This window comes from Betta splendens, chromosome 10 (assembly GCF_900634795.4).
Source record: "Betta splendens chromosome 10, fBetSpl5.4, whole genome shotgun sequence".
NCBI lineage: Eukaryota > Metazoa > Chordata > Actinopteri > Anabantiformes > Osphronemidae > Betta > Betta splendens.
In genome coordinates, this window is record NC_040890.2 from 11,628,305 (window position 1) to 11,640,763 (window position 12,459).

At 41.5% G+C, this 12,459-nt stretch overlaps 1 protein-coding gene across 14 annotated transcripts in view; it reads left to right on the plus strand.

Annotated features, from left to right (window-relative positions):
* The window catches only part of LOC114864326 (protocadherin gamma-A11-like), a 265,898-nt gene that overhangs the window by 102,562 nt on the left and 150,877 nt on the right, over nt 1-12,459 (plus strand). For 2 of the 14 annotated variants that reach the window (XM_055512222.1, XM_055512225.1), the window contains exon 1: nt 75-2,579. The exons of 10 other annotated variants lie outside the window; for them this stretch is intronic. In XM_055512222.1, the coding sequence (XP_055368197.1) occupies nt 219-2,579 (2,361 nt within the window). In that variant the 5' untranslated portion in view covers nt 75-218. Of the gene's footprint in view, nt 1-74; nt 2,580-4,569; nt 7,130-12,459 lie in introns of those variants that run through there. 2 more of the 14 variants (XM_029165118.3, XM_029165133.3) reach the window with 2 other exon arrangements.

The window sequence follows — 12,459 nt, forward strand, 5'->3', positions numbered from 1 at the left end:
GTAATTTTGCTCACGGTGTCGCCATTTGCCAGTTTATGGAAAGGATTTCCACTCCACCCTCTTTTGTGTAGACTATTTTTCAGCTGCCATTGCTCTTTTTATTCAACCAGAGTCGATCGGGAAGGCTGTCGTTTATATTTTGGTTTTTACCTACATACAGTCTAATTAGCACTGGATCTGAACTCGCAGCACACTCGATTCCTGGAGGTTTTGCCAAGATGCGTCTTCAAACGCTCTACCTCGCTCTCTTCTCATTGTGTCATGTCGCGAATGGGGACGTGAACTATTCATTTCAGGAGGAAATTAAACGCGGATCACGGATTGGGAATATAGCGAAGGATCTGAACCTGGACTCTAGCAGACTGTCTTTGAGAAATGCCCGTATTGATGCCACAGGGAATCGGAAACGATACTGTGACATAAACCTAAGTACTGGAGATTTAATTGTTGCCGAAAGGATTGATCGAGAGGAGCTCTGTGGAGAAAAGCTGTCCTGTGTAATAAAACGCGACCTAGTCCTGGAGAATCCTCTGGAGCTGTACCCTTTTAGTCTGCATGTTCAAGATATTAATGATAATTCTCCACAATTTAATGACGAGACCATAACTCTAGAAATTCGGGAGTCTGCAGTCAGGGGAGCTCGTTTTGTGATCGAAGAGGCGCACGATGCAGATGTAGGACAGAATTCAGTTCAGCAGTACAGCCTCAAAAAGAATGAGCATTTTGTGTTGGCCACTAATGGAAACACAATCGAGCTCGTTCTTGATAAAGAGCTTGATCGTGAAAAACAACAGGACATTGATCTGATCCTTACGGCTCTAGATGGTGGCTCCCCTCAGAGATCAGGAACCGTAGTTATACACGTCACTGTGCTGGATGCTAATGATAATGTACCAGTGTTTAGTCAGAGCGTTTATAAAGCAAGTCTGCCTGAAAACTCTCCTCTAGATACGGTGGTAGTGACAGTGAGTGCAACTGATGCAGACGAGGGAGTAAATGGAGACGTGACTTATGACTTTGGACATGTTTCAGAGGACGTGAAGAAAATATTCAGCATTGACCGTAAAAGTGGAAACATAAAATTAATTGGAGCAATTGACTTTGAATCCGTTGCAACATATGATTTGCGCGTTAAAGCAAAGGATGGTCTAGGATTGTCCTCATATGCAAAAGTGACAGTGGATGTCACTGACGTTAACGACAACGACCCTGTAATATCTGTTAAATCTCTGACAAGTTTAGTACCTGAGAATGTTTCACCTGGTACCGAGGTGGGCATCATTAACGTTCAGGACCCAGATTCTGATGGTAATCAACAGGTTCGCTGCTCCATCCAGCAAAATGTCCCATTCAAGTTAGTTCCTTCCATTAAAAACTATTATTCTCTGGTGACCACAGAACAACTGGACCGCGAACTAGTGTCTGATTACAACATTACCATCAGTGCCACTGACGAGGGTTCTCCTCCTCTGTCCTCCTCTAAAACCGTTCACTTATCTGTAGCTGACGTCAACGACAACCCACCTGTGTTTGAGGAACAGTCCTACAGCGCATATGTGAGTGAAAACAACAAACCTGGCTCCACCTTATGTTCCGTTGCTGCTCGAGACCCGGACTGGAGACAGAACGGTACCGTGATCTACTCTCTGTTACCTGCTGAGGTGAACGGTGCCCCGGTGTCGTCCTATGTGTCAGTGAACGGAGACACGGGGGTGATCCACGCTGTGAGGTCGTTTGATTACGAACAGTTCAGGAGTTTTAAAGTGCACGTGATGGCCAGAGACAACGGTTCTCCTCCTCTCAGCAGCAACGTGACCGTCAGTGTGTTCGTGTCGGATGTGAACGACAACTCTCCTCAGATACTGTACCCCGCCCCGGAGGGCAACTCGTTCATGACCGAGCTGGTCCCCAAAGCTGCACACGGAGGCTCTCTGGTGTCCAAAGTCATAGCGGTGGACGCGGACTCCGGACAGAACGCCTGGCTGTCCTATCACATAGTCAAATCCACTGATCCGGGACTTTTCACCATCGGTGTCCACAGCGGAGAGATCAGGACGCAGAGGGACGTTTTAGAGTCTGACAGCATGAAGCAGAACCTCATTGTGTCGGTGAAAGATAACGGACAGCCCTCTCTGTCTGCCACCTGTTCCATGTATTTACTGATCTCTGATAACTTGGCTGAGGTGCCAGAACTGAAGGATATTTCTTACGATGAGAAGAATTCCAAGCTGACGTCGTATCTGATCATTGCTCTGGTGTCCGTGTCCACGTTTTTCCTGACCTTCATCATCATCATCCTGGGTGTGAGGTTCTGTCGTAGGAGGAAGCCCAGACTGTTGTTTGACGGAGCAGTAGCCATCCCCAGCGCTTATCCCCCTCCTAATTACGCAGATGTTGACGGCACAGGAACTTTACGCAGCACTTACAACTATGACGCCTACCTGACAACAGGCTCTAGAACCAGTGACTTTAAGTTCGTGTCATCGTATAATGACAACACGCTGCCTGCTGACCAGACTCTGAGGAAGAGTCCTTCAGACTTTGCTGATGCCTTTGGAGATTCGGATGGTTCTCCTGAGGTAGGCGCTTGTCATGCTATCTATATTAGATGAGCTAATCATCTTCAATCCATATAAATCCACATACAATCGACCAGCCTGTATACATTTTTCTAAATCTTCTCTTTTGTCACATTTGTTGAGCAGGGTACAGTACATATTTTGAATTATGTGGTTCTTCACTCTGTCCTTGGTGCTGATTATATATTTTGTGAGTTTTGGCGGTTTGATTCTATACCTAATACAGTTATGAGTTTGTTTTTCAATATGTTTTGTGGTTTTAGGTTAGTCTTTGAAAAACGTAAATATTTTAATGTTGGGGTGAGGGGCTGTGTATTACAAGACAATCAGGCTTTGTTGATGTTTTTTGTTAAACCGCATAAAGGTCACAGCTTTAATTCCTGACTAATTAGGTCTGTCATAAACAACTGCTTTGTTTTGTTTTGTGTAATTTCAATATGTTTTTACATCTTTATATATTAAGGAGTTGCTACCATAAATTAAATCTTTTTTTTGTCATAAATAAACTAGCCTATATCGCCTATTTCCAATCTCAATGCTTTTACATTTATCTGTTCGTATTGTGTATATTCAGTTATGTATTGAATTGGCTCTTTTCTCTTGTGCTTGGGGCAGTTTGACCTACATGCTCATGGACACAGTCTTCAAGCATGTTTGCTTTCTAAACTTGTAGCATCTTCCTTATTTTTAACTCTGACTTTGCAAAGTGGACAGTTCCTAAGACAAGGCAATGACTGAAGAATATCATGCAACTGGGGCTAATGTCAGTCTTGGATTGCAGTGGTTTAGTCAGAATAGTGATTACATCATTTCTGGATTTGCTGCATGTGTTTAATAAAAGTGCAGTTAACAGTATGGTGTTTGTAGTTGCCAAAAACGACTACATAGTTAGTTGTGTCAGATGCTTATAACTCTAAATACATGAGTAGGACATGTATGCTGGTGATCACATGTAAAGCAAAATTGCAGGAGTTTGATTGTTATTGTAAAGCAAAAGCCAGATAGGAGAACATATTTAAATACCAGTCAATATTTACGTGTTTTATTGAACATGCCTTCAATATTGGGATTAAAGCTGTTTATTGACCAGAGACGGGTAGCTTCTTTTTGTTATGCCTTATGTGAGCATGATGCAGGCAACCACTGTAAGACAGTGTAAAGTTATGTATGGGGATGTGTTGTGTCGTCGTTGTTTTATACATGGATAAAACATGTGCCTTTGCCAAAGCAGCTCAGCTTTGAATAGTGATAAGTCAAAGCCATTGGAATTTTTGTTACTTCTATAGTTACAAAATTGATTGTAATGTAAATATTAAACTTTGATTTATGTGTTTTCACCTAGAGGTGTTCTGCAGTCATGTGTGCTGCATTATACTGATACTTCTCTTCAAGTTAAATGTGGATGTCACTTCATGCTTGTTTTTTTTCTTCCAAATTGTAAATGATAAAGCAAAACAAGTGCTCTAAAGGAGTAGGGTCATTATATTTAATCAGTTCTGCGTATTTCTCCAGACCACTTAAAGCAGAATGGGCACTAATTTTCCATACTGTTGTAAAATGGCTTGAAACCAAAGTAAAGGTTGTAAAGAAGGCAATTTGTATATATTGTAATAACTGTCTTTGATACAGTTTAAAGACTATAATATTACTTTATCCCAACAAGTATTTTTGTAAAGCTTAAATTTGATTTCATCTTTGTATATGTTGTTTATGCATTAGTTTGAAGGGACAAGCTTAATAACTATTGCATAACTGTTGGGGACTCAAACATTTTACTTGTCAGAGAAAAACGTTTAGTTCTTTTTAAATAATTTTCACTTTATGATCTAAATCATTCTTCGAAGCTTTCACCTGTAAACGTGTGTAATACAATGCAAAACAGTTAACAGTTGCACATATTAGTAAACTTTTATGTCAATTTATCTTTTCCTCTTTTACACATTTTATTTGTTATCCATTTGTAAAAAAATGTTATAGTTAAAGTCAGCTCAAGGTGTCGCTCTACACCAGTTTTTAAATTGAATTCTTCTACACAGATATCGGTTTATTGTACGCCCAGAACAGTAACAGACGCAGTCTCGCGGAATCGCGGCTTTTGTTCAGTGATCTCTGGTTAAACGGTCTTTTTTTTCATCGTGGTTCAACGTCTCAGCAGCTCGAACTGAAGGATGGATGGAAATATGAAATCGTTTCAGTCGCATAGCTTTTACTTTGTTCTTCTTCTGTTCTTTGACGTCGCGTATGGAGACATCAACTATTCCTTTCCAGAGGAAATGAAGCGAGGATCAGTTATTGGAAACGTAGCCAAGGATCTTGGGATGGAAACGGGTGCGTTCGCTAACAGAAGAGCCCGCATCGACTCCGACGGGACGGACAAACGTTACTGTGACATAAACCTGAATAATGGAGAGCTGGTTGTTGCCGACAGGATTGACCGAGAGGGGCTTTGTGGAGAGAAGGCTTCGTGCGTTCTGAAACACGAGCTTGTGCTGGAGAATCCTCTGGAGCTCCATAGAATTAGTTTACACGTTCAGGATATTAATGACAACGCCCCTCAGTTTAACGAACAGTTGATAAATCTGGAAATTCAAGAGTCCGCAGACAGGGGAGCTCGTTTTGTGATCGAAGAGGCGCATGATGCGGATGTAGGACAGAATTCAGTTCAGCAGTACAGCCTCAAAAAGAACGAGAATTTTATTTTGGCCACTGGTGAAAATACAATCGAGCTCGTTCTTGATAAAGAGCTTGATCGTGAAAAACAACAGGACATTGATCTGATCCTTACGGCTCTAGATGGTGGCTCCCCTCAGAGATCAGGAACCGTAGTTATACACGTCACTGTGCTGGATGCTAATGATAATGTACCAGTGTTTAGTCAGAGCGTTTATAAAGCAAGTCTGCCTGAAAACTCTCCTGTAGATACTGTTGTAGTAACAGTGAGTGCAACTGATGCAGACGAGGGAGTAAATGGAGACGTGACATATGACTTTGGACATGTTTCAGAGGATGTAAAGAAAATATTCAGCATTGACCGTAAAGTAGGTGAGATCCGAGTAATTGGCACTGTTGACTATGAAACCACTAAAACATTTGAAATACGAGTAAAGGCAAAGGATGGTTTAGGATTATCATCCTACGCCAAGGTAATAATTTCTGTCACTGATGTGAATGACAACGCCCCTGTACTCAATATAAAATCATTAACCAATCCTGTATCAGAAAACACGTCACCTGGTACAGAGGTGGGCATCATTAACGTCCAGGACAGAGACTCTGAGAACAACAGACAGGTTCGCTGCTCCATCCAGCAAAATGTTCCATTCAAATTAGTTCCATCCATTAAAAATTATTATTCTCTGGTGACCACAGGACAACTGGACCGCGAACTAGTGTCTGATTACAACATTACCATCAGTGCCACTGACGAGGGTTCTCCTCCTCTGTCCTCCTCTAAAACCGTTCACTTATCTGTAGCTGACGTCAACGACAACCCACCTGTGTTTGAGGAACAGTCGTACAGCGCATATGTGAGTGAAAACAACAAACCTGGCTCCACCTTATGTTCCGTTGCTGCTCGAGACCCGGACTGGAGACAGAACGGTACCGTGATCTACTCTCTGTTACCTGCTGAGGTGAACGGTGCCCCGGTGTCGTCCTATGTGTCAGTGAACGGAGACACGGGGGTGATCCACGCTGTGAGGTCGTTTGATTACGAACAGTTCAGGAGTTTTAAAGTGCACGTGATGGCCAGAGACAACGGTTCTCCTCCTCTCAGCAGCAACGTGACCGTCAGTGTGTTCGTGTCGGATGTGAACGACAACTCTCCTCAGATACTGTACCCCGCCCCGGAGGGCAACTCGTTCATGACCGAGCTGGTCCCCAAAGCTGCACACGGAGGCTCTCTGGTGTCCAAAGTCATAGCGGTGGACGCGGACTCCGGACAGAACGCCTGGCTGTCCTATCACATAGTCAAATCCACTGATCCGGGACTTTTCACCATCGGTGTCCACAGCGGAGAGATCAGGACGCAGAGGGACGTTTTAGAGTCTGACAGCATGAAGCAGAACCTCATTGTGTCGGTGAAAGATAACGGACAGCCCTCTCTGTCTGCCACCTGTTCCATGTATTTACTGATCTCTGATAACTTGGCTGAGGTGCCAGAACTGAAGGATATTTCTTACGATGAGAAGAATTCCAAGCTGACGTCGTATCTGATCATTGCTCTGGTGTCCGTGTCCACGTTTTTCCTGACCTTCATCATCATCATCCTGGGTGTGAGGTTCTGTCGTAGGAGGAAGCCCAGACTGTTGTTTGACGGAGCAGTAGCCATCCCCAGCGCTTATCTCCCTCCTAATTACGCAGATGTTGACGGCACAGGAACTTTACGCAGCACTTACAACTATGACGCCTACCTGACAACAGGCTCTAGAACCAGTGACTTTAAGTTCGTGTCATCCTATAATGACAACACGCTGCCCGCTGACCAGACTCTGAGGAAGAGTCCTTCAGACTTTGCTGATGCTTTTGGAGATTCGGATGGTTCTCCTGAGGTAGGCACTTGTCATGTCACCACTGTAAGATCTGTCGAACCAGTGATTTACAGCCTTTCGTGTCGTTCTTCTTTTTATTAATTTTGTACATCGCTTAGTACGCCTTAAAAACAAGCAGCGCAGTGAACGTTAACTTCTAGGCTTGTTCACTTCTGTGTGAATTGGCAATGTCAGCAATTGTAAACATGCTGACGGCTGGTTACTTGTAACACTTTTCTAATTTCAGTGTCTGCGTTTGTTGTGGGCTGTCGTTTTGTAGACGCTCAATTTGACGTCACGGTTTTCTGTCGCTCTCCTTACAGTTGTTGGTCTTGCATTTAGTTGATTTTCTTTGACTTGGACAGTATATTTACAGCATTGCTACAGCTGTTTTATGTCTTATTTAATTTATTCTCCCTTACTATGTTAATGAGATTTTATTGACTTCATTATAGTGGTTTGCCATAAAAATATGCCTGCACGTGATATTAACTTTGCAGACAAACTTACTAACTATAGACTTTGTTGCCCATTTTAGTCATTAATATTTTAGTTATATGTGCTAAAGCTAGCAAATTTTATTTCTGCACTTTTTTCAGTTTCATTGAAGGTCCCAATGTGGTTTTCTGTGGAGGGACTTGCGTCCAGCTACAATCGTTGTCTCTGTCCTTGGTGCTGAATTTTCTTTGACGATCTTTTTTTTTTTTAGTGTGACTTTTCTGTGTTATGCTGTTGCCTTTCATTGATAAATGCTGTCGTATCAAACTGATTATGTTCGTTGCTTACATCTTGCTGTGATGCTGTAGCATTAGTTTACTCCATTGACTCAGAAGTGTTAAGTTTATTGTGAATATCATGTTGTATGTCGATATTTAGTGTTCAAGTAAGATAAGCAAACCCAAGCCTCATCAATCATTTTGTTTTAATGGTTATGTGTTACTAGGTTTGTCCTGTTTTTTTTAAATGTCGACATTTTAAATATCCTTGCAGGTTCACTTTTTAAGGTTTAACATTTTTATCTGACCACGACCATTTCTAAATAATTGTGAATGCAAGATTGTTAAATTTTATTTTGACTGGACAATGTGTCGTCCATTAAAACTAAAGTGCAAACATAGTAATCCCGATGCTCTTGCAGACTTGAACAAAAGTATTGCCTTATTATTATAAGAAAGTTTTGCGTTTGATGTAACTTTTCGAATTAAATAGGCGTTTCTCCTGCACCTTCATAGCAGCTGTTGATTACTGTTATCTGTTTTAAGGTTTGCCATAAAGGAGAATTACTTTTCAGCGTAATACATCACCTCAATTCAATTCAATTCAATTTTATTTATATAGCGCCAAATCACAACAAAGTTATTTCAAGGCACTTTACAAAGTAAGGTTTAAAACCTCACACAACTAAACCCAACAAATCCCACATACAGCAAGCATTTAATTTGACAGCAACAGTGGAGAGGAAAAACTCCCTCTCTAACGAGGAAGAAACCTCCAGCAGAACCAGACTGGATGTGGGCGGCCATCTGCCTCGACCGGTTGGGGTGAGAGGATAGAGAGATAGAAAAGCACCGCAACAGCAACAAGCAACAACAAGCAACAACAGAGCACAGGCAGGATGGTAGGACCAGGGACTGGATGCAGGCAGGATGGTTGGATCCGCAGCTGCCCATCACAGACACCAAACTTTGAGTCCAATGATACCTGTGGGTGAGGACAGAGAGGGAGAAAGAGTGGGGGTGGGGGGGGGGGGGGGGGGGGAGGAGAGAAGCACAACTACTGGACAGAAAGAGACAAGGTTAGTTAAACATGGGACAATGATGGGAGGTTATGGGACAGAGGAGGTAGAAGGAAACAGAGGAGCTCAGTGTATAAATTAAGTCCCCCAGCAGTCTATGTCTATTGCAGCTTAACTAAGAGATGGTTCCTGTGACTAACAATAATTGCCAGTGACCTGAACCATCTCTAACTATAAGCTTTATCAAAAAGGAAGGTTTTAAGCCTAATCTTAAAGGTGGAGAGTGTGTCAGCTTCTCGAACCTGAAGAGGGAGCTGGTTCCAGAGGAGAGGAGCTTGGTAGCTAAAAGCTCTGCCCCCTGTTCTACATTTAAACACTCTAGGAACCGCAAGTAGCCCAGCGCTCTGAGAACGAAGTGTTCTGCTGGGAGCATAAGGAACTATAAGGTCTTTAAGATAAGAAGGAGCTTTATCATTGAGTACTTTGTATGTGAGTAGGAGAATTTTAAATTCTATCCTACATTTTACAGGCAGCCAGTGCAGAGAAGCTAATGTAGGAGAAATGTGATCTCTCTTTCTAAGTCCTGTCAGAACTCTGGCTGCAGCATTTTGAATGAGCTGTAGGTTTTTTAAGGAGCTGTTAGGACATCCTATGAGTAAGGAGTTACAGTAGTCCAGCCTAGAGGTAACAAATGCATGGATCAGTTTCTCTGCATCGCTCTGAGAGAGGATGCTTCTGATTTTAACTATATTTCTAAGGTGGAAGTAGGCGGTTCTGGAGATTTGTTTAATGTATGATGTAAAAGAGAGATCCTGGTCAAACATGACACCAAGGTTCCTCACAGTAGAATCTGAAGCTAATGTTATGCCATCCAGGGTGGCTATCTGACTCAATAGTGTCTCTCTCAGATTTTTAGGCCCAACAATAAGAATCTCGGTTTTATCTGAGTTTAGTTGAAGGAAGTTTTGGGACATCCAGGATTTGATGTCTTTTAAACAACCCTGAATTTTGACTAGTTGATCAGTTTCATTTGGTTCCAAGGACATGTATAGCTGAGTATCATCTGCGTAAAAATGAAAATTAATAGAATGCTTTCTAATAATCTCACCTAGAGGAGACATGTATAAGCTAAACAGAATTGGACCCAGCACAGAACCCTGTGGAACTCCATAGCTAATCCTTGTGCGTGTGGAGAATTTATCATTAACATGAACAAACTGGAATCTGTTCAACAAATAGGATTTAAACCATCCCAATGCTGTTCCATTAATCCCGATTCTATGTTCTAGTGTCTGTAATAGAATGTGATGATCAATTGTATCAAATGCAGCACTAAGATCTAACAGGACAAGGACAGAAACTAGACCATTGTCCAAAGCTAATAGAAGATCATTAGTGACTCTAACCAGAGCTGTTTCTGTGCTATGATGTTTTCTAAATCCTGACTGAAAATCTTCATACAGGTTATTCCCACTAAGGTGGTCAGATAATTGTTTAGCCACGATTTTTTCCAGAATCTTGGAAATAAAGGGTAAATTTGAAATGGGCCTATAGTTGGCTAGTTGTCCAGGGTCAAGGGTTGGTTTTTTCAATAGAGGTTTGACCACAGCCACCTTAAAAGCCTGTGGTACATAGCCTAGTTGTAAAGATTGGTTGATTTGATTTAATATGGATGAGCTGATTAAAGGTAGAACTTCTTTGAGTAATCTGGTTGGGATTGGATCTAAAAGACAAGTGGACGACTTGGAAGAGTTGATTATTGAGGTTAACTCCATATGAGTTATGGGGGAGAAGCTGTCTAGGTAAGACAGAGGATTTAATAAATTTAAAGTTAATGGATCTAGACAGTGCTTTCTGTCATTTGGAAGAAGTCGCTGCTGAATGTTTTTTCTAATGATAATAATTTTATTAGTAAAGTAGTTCATAAAGTCATTGCTGCTGAGATTTAAGGGGATAGTAGACTCAATACAGCTATGACACTTTGTCAGCCTGGCTACAGTGCTGAAAAGAAACCTGGGGTTGTTTTTGTTTTCCTCAATTAGGGAGGAATAATATGTTTTTCTAGCAGCACAAAGTGCTTTTTTATATTTCATTAGACTGTCCTTCCATGCAATGCAGTTTACATTTATTTTGTTGGAACGCCACTGTCTTTCTAGTTGTCTAGTCCTTTGCTTTAGACTGCGGATGTCTGAGTTATACCACGGAGCTAACCTCCTCTGATTCACTGTCTTCTTCTTCAGAGGAGCCACTGTGTCTAACATTGTACGTAGAGAAGCTGCAGCATCATCTACAAGACAATCAACCTGTTCATAAGGATTAAGGTGACTGTTCTCTGTGTATCTGCAAGACATTGAGGCAAAAGATGATGGAATCATCTGCTTGAATCTGGCAACAGCATTGTCAGATAAACATCTGCTATAGTAACATTTCTTTCCAGCTGTTATAGGGTCAGTTGTGCTAAATTCAAAAGTTAATAAGAAATGGTCAGATAACAGAGGGTTTTGGGGAAGAACTATTAAATTATCAATTTCAACTCCATATGTCAGGACAAGATCTAGAGTGTGGTTAAAACGATGAGTGGGTTCATTTACCTGCTGTGTAAAACCAATAGTGTCTATTAAGGAGTTAAAAGCAGTGCTGAGACAGTTGCTGTCAACATCTACATGAATGTTAAAGTCTCCCACTACAATGACTTTATCTGTGCTAAGAACTAAGTCAGATAAGAATTCAGAGAATTCAGTTAAGAACTCTGAATATGGAGCAGGAGGACGGTAAACAATACAAAACACAACTGGTTTCTGAGTTTTAGAGTCTGGGTGAGAAAGGCTCAGAGTGAGGCTCTCAAATGAGTTATAACTATGTTTAGGTTTAGGAGTAATTAATAAATCTGATTTATAAACTGCTGCTACTCCTCCACCTCTACCTGTACTTCTTGGAACATGATAGTTGATGTGACTCATTGGAGTCGACTCATTTAAAGTAACATATTCATCCTGCTGCAGCCAGGTTTCAGTGAGACAGAACAGATCTATGTGATGGTCACTTATCAAGTCATTTATTAAAAAGGATTTAGATGAGAGAGATCTGATATTTAATAAACCACACTTCATTAGCTTACTATTACTTTGTTCCGTAAGAGGAACTGTTTTGATGTTTATTAAATTCTGGTAAGTCACTCCTCTTTGATTTGTTTGTGACTTGTATAGTTTAGGTGGTCGAGAAGCAGACACAGTCTCTATGCGATAACTAAGACTAAGAGTGGGTCGCGGCTGTAGAGAACATGCAGAGAGGCGTGTAAGACTGCGACTCTGCGACTCAAGATGCACCTGATCTTGTCCTTAGTTGTGACTGACGTGCTACTTGTGTTTGAGTGCTCTCGGATGTTTGTAGTTGTCAATACTGGGGTAGAGCACAGATGGAATTACTCTATGATTTTTACTCCGTGCTCGCGTCAAAAGTTGTTTAACAAAACAAATTAGTGTCTACTGACTCAATTATGTTGTGTACCGTCAATATCAGTTAAGTGGTGGCCTCAGCGGTTTAGTGTTAGTGCTTAAAATATATCTTTACCACACACCTAAACCGAATCTGGAATGTTGACCGTGGTTTGCGATGA